Genomic DNA, 21,360 nt, shown 5'->3' on the forward strand with positions numbered 1-21,360 from the left:
AACATTAACATAATTAATATTACATGGATACCTTCGGCTTGTTTGAAGGCGTTGACGCGAGAGCAATTATAATCCAGCGTGAAGGGATATTGTTCACCTATTTATGGACACGGGACACATCCCGAGTAAAAATACATTTGTGACCTTAACATGTACTCATAATTGTGACATAAATCATTAGGGACTAACTAGTCTTTTCCTCTTCGGTTAGGCATCATGTTTGATCTTCGTCGCCACTTTAAGCCGAAGTTGTTGCTCTTCGGCTATAGCTTCGGTATTCATCGTCGTCATTTTCAGGCAAAGCCTTCGTCTTAAGAGCTTTCGGCGAGAAGAAGACCCCCCAACATCGATTACAAACGATGTCTTCGTCTTGAAGACCTTCGGCGGAGAAGAAGATCATCAACAGTAACCAAATGGTTTATTGTATTTTAAGTTGAACTTATTTTTTACATGTTTGTTTGACTTTTTTTTGATTGACACTTTAGTATTTTAGGCTTTTAAATAGTTATGAATAATCTGACAGGTAAAATTATTTATATTGGTACGGATATATATAAGATTTTATATCTGCGACCTTATAGATAGTAGAATTTTTTTACGTTTATCGGTTGCCACACTTGAGTTGAGGTCATCGGCCTAGCTTGGTGGGGCTTTGGGGAAAAGTCTTTTCTACCCCTACCTTTTTAACCATGAACTTGGGTCCATCTTTCTTCCCCGCACCTCCTCTCGTCTCGCGTCCACCGCCCGCGCCTAGCCCTCTCCTCGCGTGCCTCTCGCCTCCGGCGCCCCAGGCCGTGCTTGCCTGCCGCGCCCACCGCCGGTCCGCGCTCGCGCCTACACGGAGCATCAGGAGTTCAGGCGCGGCGAACAGGGGGAAGAAGCAGCCAACCTCGCTCGCTACTCGCTAGCCTAGTCGGCGGTCGCCATGGGGATCGGCTACGTAGTGGGCGTTCTCGGCGGCGCCATCCTCGCCCACGCCGCCTACGCCACCATCCAGTGTACGCTCCATCCTTCTCCCATCCCATCCCCTCGCCGCGCTCCCACCAAAATTTGCCGTGGATCTCCGTTTTCCTAAGGCACCTTTGATTTTCCATCTGATTCTGGATTGCGGTCAGTGGTGGACTCTCGGTTCTTCACTTCTTTGGCACCCGCAGCGCTCTCAGATCGAGCGCGTCGTTGAGGCCTTAGTGAATTGGGGCGGGGTTTAGATCTAGTTCACGAGCTTCTGTGTTCCTGGTGCTCTCGCACCCGGCGAGAGCTGTGTGGTTGGCTCAGCAGTGCACCAGTAGGATTGATCTGCGTTTCAGCGCCGGCGAGATTCCTGGACAATTTGCTCGAACTAGATGCTGCTGTTGGCTGGCTAGTTTTGACGGATTGATGTTTTATGTGTTATTACAGACCGGGCGGTGCTCAAGATCACGGAGGAGGAGTTCTCGCGGCCGCCCATGGATGTATGTATTCTCAACACAGTTACACAGGGAATCTTTTTATTCTAGTTTCCCTATTTGCAATATACTGGAATATTTGTGTGTATAGAATTCTATCTCTAGCTACCTAGGCAGCTCGGGCTGGTAACTTTTTAGAAGGTTGAGTTTTGATACTGTAGCGTAAGTGTGAACCATGAATTATGCAGTTATGTGATTGAGAAGCTTGTCGTTAGCTACAGTATGTCCAAACAATTATGCTGTGTAACTAAAACAGAACATGTGGCATTCTGATATGTATGAGGTTGTGAGGTGCTTATGTATCATGTATGTGCTACATATCCTTCTGTACTGTCTTTTGTGCAAACCATTTTGTTTTAGTTTGCTGTTTTGCTTTTATCAACCAAACATGGGAGTGTTTGCTTCCCTTATGGTATACTTCTAATCGTGTAGGTGATGATGGAGTTGCTCCTAGGGTTGGCTTTGTGCATGTGGGCAGGTCTTGCTGTTCCAGCGAAATTTCTCTCAGTGCTCCCACATTCTGAGGAGAATAGGTGAGTCTATCCTGTTCTCTGTAATTTTTGTAGGTGATAGTTAGAAAGCCAGGAATGAGCCAACTGGTTAGGTGGGATGTGTGGTCTTGCACCCATCCACACAAGTCTTCTCTCGGCTTGAATTTAGCTGCTTATTTCTCTTAATGAAAAACCTCCTAGTTCCTTCGAGGTTGAATCTCATTTTTGTTCAATCTTAAAAAGTCAAAACTAGTTCCCTTTCTAAATTGGGATTGGTGAAGTCCTGGAACAAGGAACTAGGAAACCAAGTTACAGAAAGTGAAACTTTGTACCGTTGCTTTAGCAGCTGTAATCATAATAACTGGTCTAGCTGTGCATGCATCATCAATAGGAGGTTATTGCACAGGCATACATTATATTACAATATCATGTGTCGCCTAAAGTACAGGAATACACAACTGATTGTAGTTCTTTATCCTTCATTGGTGCTTATATTGATAGAAACTAATAATAACAAAAAGCTGAATTCTGCAACATATTTGAAACTCATAAGCCATAATACGTTCATTCAAATTGAATAGTCATTCAGAGTTGGGTTCTTCCATCATAACATTTGTGACTGCATCAAGTGATTGCACTTGCAAGTTGTTACATTGGAAGCGGAAAATTCACTTTTTTGTATGTGAGGCTATAGCATAACATCAAGATTAAATTTGTGATGTACATTCTGTTGATCTTGTCACTATGTTCATTTAATACCGTACTATCATGTGCCAAACTGAGAATTTGTGTATGCATAACTATTTTGTAAGAATGTACTGTCTTGCTATGTGAGTTTGCAGGAGTGTTTTGTTTCCAAATCTTATTGGAAGTCTGGGGGGTCCTTTTTTCTCTTGTAATTATATTTTCTATCCTTTCTATTAATGAAATGATATGCAGGCCTCCTGCATGTTAGAGAAAAAAAAGCTTATTGTGCATGCATACAGTGTAGTACAATGTCATGGGCAACTCTGACCTTCTCCTCTTCCAAATTATAAGACATTTTAGCTTTCCTAATACATTGCTTTAACTATGTATCTAGACAGAATGTATATCTAAGTGCATAGCAAAAGTTATGCATCTAGAAAAGCCAAAATGTGTTATAATTTGGAACAGAGGGAGTAAAACAAAGGAATACACAACTGTTTGTAGTTCTTTTATCATTTGTTGGTGTTTTTATTTACATATATAAGGAATAATGATAAAAGACTAATTACCATTGTTAGACTACCCGTCTAGGGTTTGTGTTATTCCCTGTGTAATGACTGTTATACCCCTGTGTAATGGGCCTTGGCCCAGTTACTCTCTCTATTTAATATCACTCTCAACCCCTGATTAGGGTATGGGTTCTCATTCCAACATGGTATCAAAGAGCTAGGTTTAGGTTTTTTTTTCTCTCTCAGCCGTCGGTTCCAACCGATCGGCCTCCACCCAGCCGCCGGCTCCAGCCGCCGACTCCTCTCCCACCCACCTCCGGCCGCCGGCCTCCCTCCCATCTCCCCGGCGCGCCGCCCTCCCCTGGGTCGCCGCTCCCGTCGGTGCGCGTCCGTCGCTCCCAGGGCCGCCGCCCCTGGGCGGCCGCCACTCCCCGGTGCCGCGCCTCCGACGTCCCGCCTGGCGCCGCGGACGTCCCTTCGTCCGAGGCCGCGCAACCCTCTGCCGCGACCAACGCTCCAGGCCGCGCGCGGGCAGCCGCCCCAGGCACCGCGACCCAGCGCCGGGAGCTCCCGCACCGCCGACCAACGCTCCAGGCCGCGCGCGGGCAGCCGCCCCGGCACCGCGACCCAGCGCCCGGTGTCCCACGCCAGCATCCCTCCTCTGTTTCTGGACACAGCAGGGAGCAGCCGCTCACCTCCACTGCTCCCTCCGGTGTTGTTCATCAGGCAGGCTTCCCTACCTCGCTCCCTCCCCGACCCGGCTTCGTCCCTTGCTGTGACTTCCTCCAACCGTCGCTGCCATGGACGACACCACCTCTGCCGCCACCGGCCCCATCACCCCCGCTGCGATCAGCAGCGCGCCCGCCCATGGAGGGGCCCCCTACATCGCCGGCCTTGCGCCGCTTCCTGCCGTCTCCCCGCTGACCCTGCGCCGCGGATCTCCGCCGGGGTTTCCCACCCTCGCTTCACCCACCTGGAGCCACGCCGTCACGCCCTCCGCACTTCCCACCGTCGCCTCCCCGCTCGTCGACACCCTCGCGGAGATCCAGGCCGCTGTGACGGCCTCGCGGGAGCGCGAGCGCACCGCCTCCCTCGCCCTGGAGCGAGAGCGTGCCCTGGGTGCCGCTCTGACCACCCAGATGGCCACCACGCAGCGCCTCCTCGGTCGCCCGCCGGTCGCCCCTGTGGATCCCCCGGAGGACCCCCGCGACTCCGACCTCGACGCCGACCTCATCGCTGCTCTCCACGCTCAGGCCGCTGGTCTGCACAACATCCGGGCCCTCGTGTCCGTGGTGTTGGATCCGGCGTCTTCCCACTACCCCCGCTGGCGAGGACAGGTCCTCCTCACGCTGCGGCGGTTCGTCCTCGACGATCACGTCCTCGTCGACCACGACGCTCCACCGCCTCGCTCCTGGTGCCTCATGGACAGCGTTGTCCTCTTGTGGCTCCACGGCACCATCACCGTTGAGCTGCAGGACATCATCCGCGATCAGGCGGACACTGCTCGCCAGGCGTGGCTCGCTCTCGAGGACCAGTTCCTCGGGAATCGGGATGCGCGGGCGCTCCACCTCGACGCCCAGTTCCACCTGTTCTCTCAGGGAGACCTCTTCGTGGGAGAATACTGCCGCCAGATGAAGGGCCTGGCTGACTCTCTCTGCGATCTCGGCGAGCCAGTTGCCGATCGTACCCTGGTGCTGAACCTCCTGCGTGGCCTCAGCCCCCGCTACGGCCACCTGAAGGCTCTCATCAAGAGGAGCGTGCCCTTCCCCACCTTCCACGCCGTGCGGAACGAGCTTCTCCTCGAGGAGCTCACCATGGCGAACGAGGCACCCACTCCTGCCTCGGCCCTCTACAGCGCTCCCACCAGTGGTCAGCCGCCTTCAGGGGGCCAGGCCACCCGTCCTCCGTCGACCGGGGCTCCCACCCGCCCCCCTCCTGCCGTCCCGGCGGCCCCTCGTCCGACTTCTACGACCGACGGGGGTCGTCGCTCCCGCAAGGGCGGCCGTGGGAGCGGCGGCTCCTCTCGTGGTGGTCCCTCCGGCCGGGGTGGCGGCCACGCGTGGCCGTCCTTCTACAACCCCTGGACCGGGACCATCGCCATGTGGCCGGGCCAGGCACCGAGTACCCCCCGTCCTCCGGCGCCCGCCCTCCTGACTACACCTCACTACGGCGCACCTCCTTATGGTGTTCCCGTCGTGCCCCAGGCTCCGCCCGTGCTCCAGCCCCCGGGGACCCACACCTCGACGCCTTGGTCCCCGCCGGCTGGTGGTTGGGACAGCACCTCCCTCGCTGCTGCTTTCAGCACCATGGCGATGACCCCACCCCCCTCCGACTGGGTGATCGACTCCGGTGCCTCGTACCACACCACCCCCACGGCAGGCACGCTCTCTCGCTCTCATCCCCCACTCCCCTCTCACCCATCCTCGATCGTCGTTGGAAACGGTTCCACTCTGCCAGTCACCTCAGTAGGTGCCTCGGTTCTCCCTGGGCCGTTTTACCTCAACGATGTTCTCGTAGCTCCCCACATCACCCACAATCTTCTTTCTGTTCGTCGATTCACTACTGACAACTCCTGTTCCATTGAGTTTGACCCCTCTGGTTTTTCTGTGAAGGATCTGGCCACCAGGACCCTTCTCGCCCGCTGTGACAGCTCGGGGCCTCTCTACACGCTCCAGCCCTCCACCGCCGGCGTGTCTCCACCTCCTGCCTTGGTCTCCACCACCTCCTCCACCACATGGCATCGACGTCTCGGCCATCCTGGACCCGACGTCATGACCAAGATTACCAGTAGTCTCGATCTTTCATGTAGTAGGGGACATTTTGAGGGTCTCTGTCATGCTTGTCAGTTAGGCCGACATACTCGTCTCCCATTTACTACTTCTTCTCGGGCTGAGCAGGCTTTTGATCTGGTTCATTGTGACCTTTGGACCTCCCCTGTACTCAGTCTTTCTGGTTATAAATATTATCTGGTGATTTTGGATGATTTTTCCCATTTTCTCTGGACCTTCCCGCTTCGGTTGAAGTCGGACACATTCACCACCCTCACACACTTCTTCACCTGGGTATCCACTCAGTTTTGTCGCCCGGTCCGTGCTCTGCAGTGTGACAATGGCCGCGAGTTCGATAACAACGACTCTCGCTCCTTCTTCCTCACTCATGGCGTCCAGTTGCGTCTCTCGTGCCCCTACACTTCTGCCCAGAACGGCCGAGCCGAACGCATGATCCGCACCACCACTAATATGCTCCGCTGTCTCCTCTTCCAGGCGTCTCTCCCCGCCAGCTACTGGGCAGAGGCCCTGCACACTGCCACCCACCTCCTCAACCGTCTTCCCTCGAAGGCGGTACGCCACCCTACCCCCCACTTCGCCCTTTACGGCACAACCCCTTCCTATGACCATCTTCGCGTGTTCGGCTGTGCCTGCTACCCTAACACTTCCGCTACTGCTCCACATAAGCTTTCTCCTCGCTCCACCCGCTGTCTATTCCTTGGCTACTCCCCTGACCACAAGGGGTACCGGTGTCTGGACCTCACCTCCCACCGCATCATCATCTCTCGTCATGTCGTCTTTGACGAAGATGTGTTTCCCCTTGCTGGCTCCACCCCACCCACCGATCTTGACTCCCTCCTCGAGTCCGATCCGATTCCTCCCCCACCTTCGGCTCCCCGTCTTGCGCCGTTACCTGCTCCTCGTGCGGCCCCCACGACCTCTTCCGCGCCACGCGCGGCCCCGTCGACCCCGCCTGCGCCGCGCGCGGCCCCGTCGACTCCGGCTCGATTCGCCAACCCCGCCCTCGTCTACCATCGCCGCGGCCACGCCACTACCTCGGCACCCCCCGACGCGTGCCCATCGACGAGCGCGGCCCGCTTCGCCGACCCCGCCGTCGTCTATCACCGCCGTGAGCCGGCCCCTCCAGCCGCTCCCGCCGTTCCGGTGGCTCACTCCGAGTCATCCGTATACCACCCGGTCGCCATCCATCGCGACCCCGGGCACGTCCACCCGATGGTGACTCGACGCGCTGCTGGCGTTCTCCGCCCCGTCGACCGGCTCATCCTGGCCGCCGCTACGACCAGCACCCCACCCGACGCTTCCCCGGTACCCTCCTCCGTTCGCACTGCCCTCGCCGACCCACACTGGCGTCGCGCTATGGAGGAGGAGTACGCGGCCCTCTTGGCCAACCACACTTGGGACCTGGTGCCGCGTCCACCAGGCACCAACGTGGTCACCGGCAAGTGGCTATTTCGCCACAAGCTGACCTCAGACGGCTCCCTCGACCGCTACAAGGCCCGTTGGGTCCTTCGGGGCTTCACCCAGCGCCCCGGAGTGGACTACGATGAGACCTTCAGCCCTGTCGTCAAGTTCGCCACTGTTCGCGCTGTCCTCTCCCTCGCCCTCTCCCGCGACTGGGCGATCCATCAGCTCGATGTCAAGAATGCCTTCCTCCATGGCACTCTGACGGAGACTGTCTACTGCAGCCAGCCCACCGGCTTCGTCGACGCTGACCGTCCGGACCTGGTTTGCCGGCTGAACCGATCCCTGTACGGCCTCAAGCAGGCGCCACGGGCTTGGTACAGCCGCTTCGCCTCCTACCTGGCCTCCGTCGGCTTCGTCGAGGCCAAGTCGGACACGTCCCTGTTCATCTACCGGCGCGGCGACGACACCGTCTACCTCCTGCTCTACGTCGACGACATTGTGCTCACGGCATCCACCGCCGACCTCCTTCACCGCACGATCGTCGCCCTTCAGCGGGAGTTCGCGATGAAGGACCTGGGGCCCCTCCACCACTTCCTCGGCGTCACCGCCGAACGTCGGCCTCAGGGTCTCTTCCTCCACCAGCGCCAGTACGCCATCGACATCCTGGAGCGGGCTGGCATGTCTGACTGCAAGCCCTGCACCACGCCTGTCGACACTCAGGCGAAGCTCTCTGCGGACGACGGGCCTCCGGTCGCCGATGCGACGTCCTACCGGAGCCTCACCGGCGCACTCCAGTACCTCACGTTCTCCAGGCCCGACATCGCTTACGCCGTCCAGCAGGTGTGCCTACACATGCACACTCCGCGGGAGCCCCATCTCACTGCGCTCAAGCGGATTCTACGCTACCTCCGCGGCTCCCTCGACTACGGCCTCCTACTCCGCCCATCCCCGACGACGGAGCTCGTGGTCTACACCGACGCCGACTGGGCTGGCTGTCCCGACACACGCCGGTCCACCTCCGGCTACGTCGTCTTCCTGGGCGCCAACCTCGTCTCTTGGGCCGCCAAGAGGCAGCCCGTCGTCTCTCGCTCCAGCGCTGAGGCCGAGTACCGTGCCGTGGCCAACGGCGTGGCCGAGGCCTCCTGGCTGCGCCAGCTCCTCCACGAGCTTCACAGTCCCCTCCAGCGCGCCACCCTCGTCTACTGCGACAACGTCAGCGCGGTCTACCTCTCCACCAACCCCGTGCAGCATCAGCGCACGAAGCATGTGGAGATCGACCTCCACTTCGTCCGCGAGCGTGTCGCTGCCGGTGACGTCCGCGTTCTCAGCGTCCCCACCACGCTTCAGTTCGCCGACATCTTCACCAAGGGGTTACCGTCGAGTGTCTTTTTAGACTTCCGATCCAGTCTCAACATCTGTACAGGATAGAGTTGTGACTGCGGGGGGGTGTTAGACTACCCGTCTAGGGTTTGTGTTATTCCCTGTGTAATGACTGTTATACCCCTGTGTAATGGGCCTTGGCCCAGTTACTCTCTCTATTTAATATCACTCCCAACCCCTGATTAGGGTATGGGTTCTCATTCCAACAACCATAACATATTTGAAACAAGTAAATTCGTTCAAAGTTTCAAACATCAATTATGGCCATTCAAAATTTGGTTTATTTCATCATACCATATATTGATTGCATAATCACTTAATTTTGTTCAGTTATGACACCTGCCAGTTTGTATTTGGAAGAGAAGTCTTGGTTTTGGTATATATGTGGGAGTGGGAGTCTATAGCATAGCATCAAGATTAAATTGTGTTGCAGATATTGTTGATTTTGTCATTTTATCAATTTGCTACTGTAATAATATATGCCAAATTGAGAATTGAGTATCAGATATGTGTAACTATATTATATATAAACCTCAATTTATTTGGAGTACTGCTACACATACAACCATTTGCTACAACTCAGGGTCTAATCATTGAAATAACCTATATGGAAAATTCATTGGCACAAGCTGTGAGCAAAGTGGATGTATGTAGAATTTCTCATTTATTTCTTAACTTCTTTCACTTTTGCTATGTGAATCTTTTGACTTTGACTGATTTCAAAAATGTGATGGACTGGTGGTGGTGTTATTTTACCATGTCTACTAGTAACAAATAAACCCCCACCCTTAGTTTTATCTGGCACTGTTTTTTTCATTTTGGGGACATGGCTATGATGTCTCTTTGGCTATGAATAGGCAAATATCTGAAATTTTACCATAGTACTTACCTTAAAGTCACCCAAATGATTCTGAACTCTGGTATGTGCATTGGCGAACAAAATTCTTACTACTTGTATTTTCTGAATAATATTTTACACTACGATGTGTACTCGTTACTCAAGCATCACTGTTTTACTTGTATCATTACATATAGTTGAACCTACACCAATTTGATGAACCGAGCTCTGTAGTGTGTCTCCCCTTACATTAAGGAGTATACTGTATGATACATAACTCAGTTTTGGATCGTTCATTAGTGATCGCTTCTATCAATAAGGAATAATAGAAGAGGGCTGAACGACAACGCAACATGTGAAACTGAGTAAATTCGTTTAAATGTCGGTTGTAGTTCAATCAGAGGGTTCCTATCATCATAACATTTCTTGACTGCATAGGTACTTAATTTTATTCAGTGATGGCCATGTGGCGCCTGGCAGTTTGTACATCGGAAGAGGGGAATTACATAATTATGTGTGTGCGGGACTATAGCATGACATCAAGATTTGATTCATATTGCTTTTTTTAGTTGTCTTTATATTCAAATTATATTAGTTACACATAACTATTTTCTAAACCCAGATTTGTTGACTATCATCCTATGTGGATCTATTAAGGCGCACTAATTCCAAACATAGTAACAGTTTATTTTTGGTCATGGCATATCTGTTTATTTGGCCATGGCAACTAGTAACAGTTGAACTACCATAGTTTTATTTTCGGTCTACTTTTTTTTGTGCACATTGTGAAATAAGAATACTTCTCATTCAGAGTTTAGATTTGTTCACCAATGTTTACTCAAGGATCGTTGTTTTACTTGTATTGCGTTATCACAAAGAGTTGAACCTACACCAAGCTTTTTAATGGGAATTTTGGTAGGTGTCTACCCTTACATTGAGAACTTTTGTAATTGTTTTCTAATCCATTTGTCACCATGCGTGCAGGATCGTCTCGTTCCCGGCTAACCTGGATTTCATGATCTTCAACCACCGGGGAAGAGCGCTGCCGTCAGACTCAGACCTGAAGCTCAAGACATAGACATGCCGTTCCAGAATCCAGATCTTGTTCCTTATTTCCCTTGTAACCTGGAGGAGGTTCCAATTTTGTGCCCGTTTGTTTAGGGGGGAAAGAACTTTTCCTGAATTCAGATCACAAGTAGCTTATCTATGCTGTAACTCGATAATTTGTGGCGTCTTAATTTCTACTATCTGTATGGAGGTGATTCAAGCTTTTGTTGTATTCCGAGCAGATCAATCCTGTGATTAATCAGTAGCTTTTGTTACCCTTGCTGACGTTCCAGTTAACGAAAACTAAGAGCCTGTTTGGTTGGCTGTCTAGCTTGTTACACTTGGCTTAACTTTTCTGTCTAAGATTAGTTCATCAAACCTTAGTCAAAGTGTGGTATAGTTAGCTCAAACCAAACAGCTCTAAATGTGTGCGGCAGTGGAGAAAACAATTCTATTTGCCTTAGAAATTATAAGATAAGATGTTTAGATATTTATAGATACATAGTATTTACTTTACTCTAGACAAAAACTGACCTTAGTCAAAGTGTGGTATAGTTAGCTCAAACCAAACAGCTCTAAATGTGTGCGGCAGTGGAGAAAACAATTCTATTTGCCTTAGAAATTATAAGATAAGATGTTTAGATATTTATAGATACATAGTATTTACTTTACTCTAGACAAAAACTGATGTGCAGTCAAGTTTTATGAAGGAAATCGTTGTATAATCAAACGATCAAATTTTATGATTCTTTAAAAAAATTATAGATATACTTTATTACTTATTCTATCAATAATTCTAACTTATCATTTGTTAAGAGATATATAGAAGAGAAAAGAACATATAATAAATTAGAACTTAAAATTTGATGTATCGCTTGAATAAATAATAAAAATTGTCTATTTTTAAAGATTTTTCATATTTGTTTATAATTTAGTTATATGAAAAAATCTTGATTGCACAATAACTTTTTCCTTTACTATATATATATCTAGACTAATGTCAATCGAGATATAGTGTATATCGAGGTATGTAGCAAAAGTGATTAATCTAAAAAAGATAAAATACCATATAATTTAAACTGAGAAAATACTTATGTTATTTAAATTATAAGATATATTACTTTTTCTAGATACAACAATTTACAAAAACAAACAAAATGCCTTGTAAAAAACAAAACGTCTTAGGGGTGTTTAAATGCACTAAAACTAATAAATATTTAGCTAAAAATTGATAGTGGAATTAGCTAGTTAATAAATAGCTAGCTAACTATTAGAGCATATCCAAAAGACTAGTTAAATAGCTTGACAAGCTAAATTTTATCTACTTAATAACAAAATAAATATCCAACAGACTAGCTATCCAACTCGCATAACTATCCGACTATCTAAATTTGCTCCCTCACTAGCCAAATTTGGCTAGCCAAACTAACTTACAAGTTGGAAAGTCTGTTGGAATGCGATGCTACATATATAGAGTTTAATTTTTATAGATAGATAAATAAAGAGTTAAATATAAAGTTAAAAATAACGAGTTCCTTGAAGATGCTCAGTTAATTTGCTAAAATAGAGCAACTCCAAAAGGCTCTTATATTCTTTCTGATGGATATGAATAAGATTTATGTAAAAAAAATATCCTCTAACAACTTACTTAAATGGTTGTACAAATGTAGTCATCTTCTATTCTGGTTTTCTCGCTACCAAAAGATAGAAAAAATAAATGACTCTAGAGTGAAAACAAGCTATAGAAAAGCATTTGGAGATTGAGAAGATATAGAAAGTGGATTTTATGTAAATGACTCTCTAAATGAGATAATTTAGAGAGTGGACTTTAGAAAGACTCTTGGAGATGCTCTAATAGTTTAACTATTAGCTAGACTGTTTGTATATCTTTAGCTAATTTTAGCAACTAACTATTAGCTCTAAGAGCATCTCCAAGAGACTAGTCAAATATCTTATCAAGCTAAATTTTAGCTACTCAAAAGCAAAATAACTTTCCAACAAATTAGCCATCTGACTCGTCAAGCTATCCAGCTCTACAAATTGGCTCCCTCACTAGTCAAACTTGGCTAGCCACTCTAACTAGCAAAATTAGATAGATAGTTTGTTGGATTGAGATGCATAGAGTATAATCTTTATGAAAAAATAAATAGAGAGCAAAATAGAGAGCTAAAATGAAGAGTCCTTGGAGATGCTAATGCATTCAAACATGACCCTTATAAACTCCACCTATTCTATTCTCGGGTGAAAATAAAAAATATCTATCATCCTAACAACGCTTCTAAAAGAGTTTCTCGCATCCTTCCTAATTTGAAGTAAAAAAGATTCTAGTGAAAAATAGCGTTCACTAATCTCTTTAGTTAATCTCTAGATATAATTTTTTTATCTATTCCAGATTTGTTGCTAGTTAAACATGGAGAGTGAATATGACTATTCAGAATGTGCATAAGATATAGAAAGGTTGTCCGAGACAAAAAAAAATGATAATGTTTCTACATATAACTCTGCGAATGATAACTTAAAATTAGTTTGGGAACTCCATTTTTAAGAGATTCATATTTTTAAGGGAAAATAAACAAATTTTTCTTTACGGCCCGTCCGTTTGATTGGAATCAGCTAAATTAGAATTTAATTTTTAGACGGATCCGTTTGGCAAGCTATAAAATCAAAAACTAACTTTTCATCCAATTTTTAGGCCCGAATTAGAAGCTTCTAAAACTTTTTACCCCTAAAACGAAGAAACATATTCCTCTCCCAGACACCGAGCGTTGCACTGCTTCCTTCCTCTGACTCGCCTCCTCCCCGACCACTATGCCGCCACCTCCACCCTAGTCCTCTCTTAGTCGCCCGACACTTCGGCTTAATGCAGGGTGGAGGACGCGAGATCTGCTGTTGGTAATGTCGCTTGCTCCCCACCCCTTTTCCTCTTCTATGATATTCATGTTCGGTACTTGCCTGGGTTCGTCTAATTTTGTGTGTTGGTCAGAGGGGGAGAGAAGTCTAGGAGGAGTAGCTCCGATCGATTCGTAGCTAGCTAGAGAACGCCAACAGTTGTGTTCATCTGATTTTGTTCGATCGATTCATAGCTTGGCTCCTAGCGCCTCAGGTCGCGTCAGTCAGCCAGCACGCTAGTAACCGACCGGTATTGATTTGAAGAGCACAGATCTTGCCCCCAGTCTGCGGCTTTTTCACTTGCATCACTAATATGACATGAAAGACTGAAAAACAAGTCAATTGAGGACTAGCTTAGCGGCCCTGGGCGATTTTGTTTACTGGGGTGCTGAATTTTTTTCACTTTTTCAAGTTATGGAGGAGCTCAAGTTTCTCACTTGGAGAGTCAAGGTGTTTGAATTGTTTTGTTTTTGTGGTCGTGTCAAGTTAAAGTAAGAAGATGTTGTTAGCTAGTCTTTGCTCCCTGTTCATTCTGTTGTGTCAGTGGAAGGGGTGCTCTGAATGATGGAGATGGAGACTGATGGATGTCTGGTCTGCTAGGCTATGTTGTTCTGAGATTGTGTGGTCCTGTTCTGCAGCAGTAGATATGTAGGCTGCATCCGGTCTGTAGCACCAACAACAGACTTGAAATCTAGAAGCAGTAAGCACTGAACCTGTAACTGTTTGAGCATCCAAGCCGGTAGGTGCTGCATTCAGCACCGGCTTAGGAAACCATATGTTTCTTCTCTGGTTAGAACAAATCTGGGGGAAAAGATAGAGAGGTGTAGGAAGAAGAGGCAGAGAGTAGCATCCTTATTTGTTGCATTTCCAGTGTGGTCATGATAGGTATTTTTGTACGTAGAGAACACTCTTCATTAGGTCGCATAGAAGATTTAACAATTGTTGGGTTGTTATTGGAGTAACAATTTTACTGAATGTTCCTCCGGGGAGGAGAAAAAGAGAGAGATGGTGGAATCTGCGTTCGGCGAGGAGGGTTCCAAGAGGCACTGCTACGAAGTTGACGGTGGAAGATCTCATATACCTCTTCATCGTGTGATGGCAGCTTGTAATCATCCATAGGGCTGATGACTATTGTTGTGACAATCCTAATGGACAGGCTAGGGTACAGTTGTTGATCACAGTCCACCACAGTTTATGCAGTAGTAGGCATTTTGGAGCTGAGGTAGCAGTGTATGTTTATGGTCCTAATAAGTCCTAACCATGACTGGCCTGACTATCTTGTAGCTATTCTCATGAGTTGGAGCTTGTCCTCAGACTTTCGCCGCAACTCGGCAAACAGTTAAATCTGGGAACTGAAGGAACTGTTAATATGTAATTCCACTTCAGGCTTGTTCGTTTTGGTGATAATCCACATGTATTGGGTGGGATTGAGCCGGTTTAAATCCATAACAAGTCAAAATCCACCCCAATCCCACCCAATACACTCCAATACACATGTAATATCAATAACCGAACAAGGCCTTAGGTGTAGTTGCCTATAATCGACGCTCATGTAATTTGGTTGCCCATGCTTCGACAGCTTTAGGAAAGTCTGCGTACATGTATTGTCTCAGTTCTAGACAGTGCCTCGCCTGCACCTCGACATGTGCAGGGTCCCGAAGCCATCAGGCTTCTGCACACCACGCACGTCTCCAGCTCTGATCTTGTACTCGGCACATTCGATATCTATGTTTCATACTTATTTTTTACTTCCGTGGCACACACGGGCAACGTATCTAGGAAAAGTGAAAGTAGAGAGCAGACAAAAACCTGGCCCTGAATCCGTGGTCGCACCAGCCAGGTGGGAGTTTGGATCATGGATTGGCGGCTTCTTCAGATCTGAAGAGCAGGAGAGAGATATGGATGATAATGAATCATGATCCAAATGATTCTTCACAAATGGTAGGGCCATAAATAAATTTTAGTTCAAAATTGAATAGAAATAATGTTCGATCATAATCCAATCCGACCTTTAAATCTTATAATGTAAAATTTAGAGTCTATTATCACCCATAGAGAGAGAACTAGTCATATGTCCGTGCATTACTACGGTTTTTATATATATGACATGATAATTTTTTTGTTTTAATACAACACAAAATATATGTTTTCTATTGATTAAGTGGGTGTGAATGTAGAGCCAACAACCAAGGTTCAAACATTCACTTATATATATTTTCAACTTATTTTTTACATAAACTCTTATATTATAATAGTAGAGAAGAGATTATAGGAGCGCATGTTGATTCTAAAGAAATGTAGGGTTTTTTGAAAAATATTGACGCGGGACGACCATTGAAACTGGTGCTTTAATATAGTAAAGAGATGTAGCTGGATCCCTCTGAGGTGATAGAGAGATGTAGCTGGTCGAAAACAAATGCTAAGGAATCTATATCAAGGATTAAATGTTTATTGTTATGACAGTTTGCACCTAACTAAGAGATCATTTTTGGACCTATGCACCATCTTACGTGAGAGGTGCGGTATGTGTGACACCTTGAATGTGTCGGTAGAAGAAAAAGTTGCTATCTTTTTGCTTGTAGTGGGTCATGGCACTAAGATGAGGATGATTCGTAGCTCATATGAGTGGTCACTTGAACCAATTAGCCGCTATTTCAATGTGGTGTTGAGAGGTGTCCTATCATTATGCCATGAATTTATCAATCTTCGTGATCCTTTAGCTGTATAACTTGGGGATTCTAAGGGTGTGTTTGGTTTAGCTTTTTGAACCATATTTGCTGCCAAAAATCTGGAATCCCATCCAAACAGATACTTCGGCAGAATAGATTACTAAAAATCTACATATTCCTCTACTTCAATTTAGAATCACTTTCTACCCCAGATTTTCCAGATTCCTGTCATCCATGTTACAAGCTGTCATGCTCTTAAAAATCTATAGTTGATAGTTGTTTCAACCAAAAAAAATCAATTTTTCATAATCGTCAGCTTACACTAGTTTTCTCACAGCTCACAGCTAAAATCAGATTTTTAGGAATTTACAGCTGAACCAAATAGACCTTAAGTGGAGGTGGTTTGAAGATTGCATTGGAGCATTAGATGGTACACACATTGATGTTTTTGTACCTTTAGCTGATCAAGGAAGGTATAGGAATAGGAAGCAACAAATAACCACCAATGTTTTGGGTGTTTGTGATCGACACATGAAGTTTGTTTATGTTCTAGCTGGATGGTAAGGGTCGGCATTAGCTTCACGTGTACTACATGACACCATGTCTTGAGACGATGCATTTGCTATTCCAAGTGGCAAATATTACCTAGTAGATGTTGGATACACCAATGGACCTGGCTTTCTTGCTCCATATCGATTCACTCGCTACCACTTGAATGAGTGGGCTGCCTAAGGAAATAACACATCCAATGCCAAGGAAATATTCAATTTGTGTCATTCAACAACTAGAAATGTGACAAAGAGAACATTTGGGCTATTGAAGATGAGGTGGGCTATACTAAGGAAAAACTCATATTTTGACTTACAAAATCAGATTGGGATCATCAATGCTTGTTGCATATTGCACAACTTGTAAGAGATAGACAGAGAGATATGGATGATTTACTTTTAGGACAAGTTGATCAAATAATATCCGTTGAATTTCATGATATTCAAAGTGAAGTGGGTATGATTACCAATGTGCAATCATCAAATGAATGAAGTAACTTTAGGGACATCAAAGCTAACCAAATGTTTGTTGATTACTAAGCAAGACGTGGTGAATGTATGATAATTTCTTTAAGATTTCTTTTTTGTGCAGATATTTTGTTGCTCCTTAATAACTTTACTAACCTTTGTAATTTTTTTCTTGTAGCATATGGAGAAGGGTAAGAAGTTAGGGAGGGCGTACATTTCTTGGAATGATGACATATTTGTGGAGTACTACAACAAGGGTGACAGATGCCAAAATGGGTGGAAGTCTCATGTCTACAACGGTTGTTATCAAGAATGACCGAGAAAAGTGCAATATAGATATCACAAAAGACTAAATCATGTCCAGGATCAATACTTTTGACAAGCTCCACACTATTATCAATGGTATGCTAGAAACAAGTGACTTTGGTTAGGCTTGGAACAAGAGCAAGATATTCGTTGATAGTGATTCTGCATTATTATTACTATTCGCGTGATTTATGTTGCATGATAAATTGTAGGGGTAAAACTAGTCTCTAATCTATTGCACATGCAATGACTCAGCAATACACATGTGCATAGCAAGGCACATGTGTATGTTGGTGTGTACGAGTTGATGGGTATTGTGTACAAGTTGATGTGGTTACTTCCCTCCAAATATGTAAATTATATAATTATCCAAACTTGATATTGAATTTAATTAATGGAAAATAATTCCATTAGCATCCAAACAAAAAATTGAATTGAATAAAATTTGTCGGCGTTTCGACCCCGGGGGGTCCCTGGACCGACGAGTAAAATTGTCGCTGCGTGTCCCAGCCTAGATGGGTTGGCGCGAGATGGAACACAAGGGGGGCAAACCGTGGCTCGTGTTATCCTGCGCCAAGGGGGGATGCGCTTGCAGTAGGGGTTACAAGCGTTCGCGAAGGAGAGAGAGAGAGAGTGAGCCTGTTCGTCAGCCCGTCCTCCCGCGCGACCCTCTCGCATGAGGGCCCTGGACCTTCGTTCTATAGATGCAAGGAGAGGGTCCAGGTGTACAATGGGGGTGTAGCTATGTGCTAACTTGTCTGGCATAGAGGTGCCAGAGCCCTGTGTACATGCCAACGTGGCTGTCGGAGAGGTGCTAGAGCCCTGTGTACGCGGTGTCGTGGCCGTCGGAGGAGCGTTTGAGCCCTGTAGAAGCACAGCTGTCGGGGCTGCTGGGACCTTGATGACGTCTCCTTGCTTCCGTAGGGGGCTGAGAACCGCCGTCGTCATGGACGCACGCGGGGAGCCATCATTACTTGTTACCAGGGCGAGCCTGGATGGGACGCCGGTCTTGTTCCCCCGTAGCCTGAGCTAGCTAGGGGTAGGATAATGATGCATCCCCCGCGGCGCGGTCGGTCCGAGCCCAAGGTCGGGCGAGGCGGAGACTCCTCCTGAGGCCGAGGTCGGGCGAGGACGTGATTCCTCCCGAGGTCGAGGTTGAGGCTGAGCCCTGGGGTCGGGCGAGGCGGAGACCACCTTCTGAGGCCGAGCCCTGGGGTCGGGCGAGGTGGAGACCTCCTCCTGAGGCTGAGGCCCAAGGTCGGGTGAGGCGGAGCTTCCTGTTGCGCCTGAGGCTGGACTTAGCTGTTGTCAGCCTCACCCTGGCGGGTGGCACGACAATCAGAGAGGGGCGAGTGGCGCTATTTTCCCGTCAGGTCGGTCAGTGGAAGGGCGAAGTGACTGCGGTCACTTCGACCTTGCCGACTGAGGCACGTGTGTCAGGATAAGGTGTCAGGCGATCCTCGCATTGAATGCGCCTGCGATACGGTCGGTTGGTGAGGCGATTTGGCCAAGGTTGCTTCACAACGAAGCCTGCCCGAGCTGGGGTTCGGGCGAGACGAGGGTGCGTCCGTTGCTTGAAGAGGCCCTTGGGCGAGGCGAGAATTCGTCTGGGACTACTGTTCTCGCCTGAGGCTGGGCTCGGGCGGGGTGAGATCGCGTCCCTTGAGCAGACGAAGTCTTGACCTGAATCGTGCCCACCAGTCTCTGCAGCTTGTGTTGATGGTGATTACCAGCTGTGTTTAGGAGTGTTGGGGGTACCCCTAATTACGGTACCCGACAGTAGCCCCCGAGCCTCAAAGGGAGTGTTGGTACTCGCTTGGAGGCTTTGCCGCACTTTTTTTGCGAGGGGACCGGCCTTTCTCGGTTACACTTTGTTCCGGTGGGTGCGCGCGAGCGCACCCGCCGGGTGTAGCCCCCGAGGCCTCGGAGGAGTGGTTTGACTCCTCTGAGGTCTTAATGCCTTTCGTGATGCCTCGGCCGATCTGGTTGTTCCCTCATGCGATCTGATTGTAGCCCGGGTGCATGGTCAGGTTCCGAGTTTTCAGGCTGGTTTGTTGACGCTGTCAACGGTTTGGCCGTAGCCGGGTTTGTGAGAGCAGCCCCCGAGCCTCTGCACGGAGCAAGAGGACGATCAAGGACTGTCTCGACTTTTATCATATGACCCTTCATCGCCTTTCCGCAAGGAGGAAGGGGGGGGGGGGAAAGCGCCATGTTGCCCTCGGAGGGCGTCGAACATGGTGTCTCCAGTGAGTTGCTAACGGGTGATCCGAGTGGACGCCCGTGCCCCGTTCGATAAGGGTCGGCTAATGGCCCAGAGGCGCGCTCCAAAAGTACCTGCAGGTGATTTGCCGGACCCGGTCCCGTTCGATAGGGTCCGAGGGCTCGATGCCTCCCTCTGGTGGGATTCCGTTACAAAATCGCTCCTGCTGGTCTCGGAAATGTCCTAGGGTACCTCGGGAGCATAGCCCGAGCCTCGGCCATGTATCAGACGTACCCAGAGTCATCCCTCGCTCTGCGTGCTCTGGGGCGGCTGTCGAACCCTTCCGAGGGGCCAGCCTTCGAACCCCTGATCAGTAGTGGGCACGGAGCCCGAGTGCTCTGAGACGGCTGTCGAACCCTTCCGAGGGGCCAGCCTTCGAACCTCTGATCAGTAATGAGCCTGAAGCCCGAGTGCTCTGGGGCGGCTGTCGAACCCTTCCGAGGAGCCAGCCTTCGAACCCCTGATCAGTAGGAGGGCTCAGGGCCCGCTTCCTTCGCGGAGAAGGATCCCTTTCGCAATATCCCCTTTCCCGGTCCCTGTAGCAAGAGAGAGAAAGGGGAAGAGGAAAAGGATATGAATTTAAACGGTGTGGCGCACCTTTTTTGACGCGGTTATCATGGCGGAGGTGAAATGACGTCTGCTTCGCCTGCCAAAGGTGGCGCTTGCCCTGCCGTGAAGTTAATGTGACGGGACGTGTGGTTCGCGGGGCGGTCGTTGCGCAAGCCGTTCGAGGAACGGAACACGGGCGCGTCGTCTTCACGCCGTGGGAGAAGGCTCCCCTGCTGCTCCAGGAGGGGACGTGAGCCTGCAGGCGATTTGACCGCTGCTTCCGCTCGTCTGCTGCCGCCATTACTGCCGGTCCACTTTTGGCCATATCAACCGTCGCGCCTCCTCCCGCGGCTGACTGACCCGTGATCGATGTGCTCGATTGGCACTGTCGGGCCATGCGCAGGGTTGCCTCGAGTCGTGGCACCGGTTTCGCAGTCGAGGAGGCACGACATTGGCGCAAGTGGCGGTGCAGTTTCTTGCACGTAGTAACCGGCGCGCCGGTTACATGACGTGTGGGCCTGAGCCTCCATGCTGGATGCGACGAAGCCGAGGGGTGCGCCCTCACGGTGCGGTTGCACGCCACCTGCATGGCGGTCCGCCCTTTCAACCGTTGGTTTCGGCGAGGATGGAGGAGTGCTTGTAACCGCGGGGCGGTTACACGCTCCGCGTGCGGCGGTTTGGCTTCTTCCTTCCCGGGTCAGCTTGCATGACGTGTGGGACCCAGCCCCCGTGTCGTAGTGGGAGGACCCTGGAGCACGTTGGTGAAGACTTTGTCCGTGACGCCTGAGGACGTGAGTGGGGAGAGCCGCCTTTAAAAAGGGATCGATCCCCTGGGCGGTAGCCATGCCTTCGCACTCCCCTCATGCATCACGCCCTCCCACCTTCCGAGCCCCCGGATGGGGAGCGCCCGCGTTGCCTTCGTCTTGTTGTTGGAGGAGCGCAACCTCGCGGAGGTTGGCACCCTTCAGCCATCGCTCGGCTTCAAGGATTTTCATCAGGCAGCCCGGCTGCATTCCCTCACCAATGGTCACCCAGGATGGTGACCACCGGTTCGATGGTGGGGAGAAGCAAGCCAGGCTGC

General features: G+C 49.0%; 1 protein-coding gene and 1 long non-coding RNA gene across 2 annotated transcripts; both read left to right on the forward strand.

Moving 5' to 3' along the window:
* The first annotated feature begins 724 nt into the window (after positions 1-724).
* Positions 725-10,865, forward strand: LOC100275316 (uncharacterized). Its single transcript, NM_001149422.2, has 4 exons — positions 725-998; positions 1,399-1,451; positions 1,878-1,978; positions 10,528-10,865. Exons 1-4 carry the CDS (start codon positions 926-928, stop codon positions 10,619-10,621), a joined length of 321 nt encoding a protein of 106 aa, NP_001142894.1. The 5' UTR covers positions 725-925; the 3' UTR covers positions 10,622-10,865.
* A 2,415-nt stretch (positions 10,866-13,280) lies between these two features.
* On the forward strand, positions 13,281-17,865 carry LOC109943450 (uncharacterized). The gene is made up of 2 exons (XR_002266222.3): positions 13,281-13,482; positions 17,343-17,865. It is a non-coding gene; the product is annotated as an uncharacterized lncRNA (long non-coding RNA).
* The last annotated feature ends 3,495 nt before the right edge of the window (positions 17,866-21,360 follow it).

Source organism: Zea mays, chromosome 1 (assembly GCF_902167145.1).
Source record: "Zea mays cultivar B73 chromosome 1, Zm-B73-REFERENCE-NAM-5.0, whole genome shotgun sequence".
In the NCBI taxonomy this organism is placed as follows: domain Eukaryota; kingdom Viridiplantae; phylum Streptophyta; class Magnoliopsida; order Poales; family Poaceae; genus Zea; species Zea mays.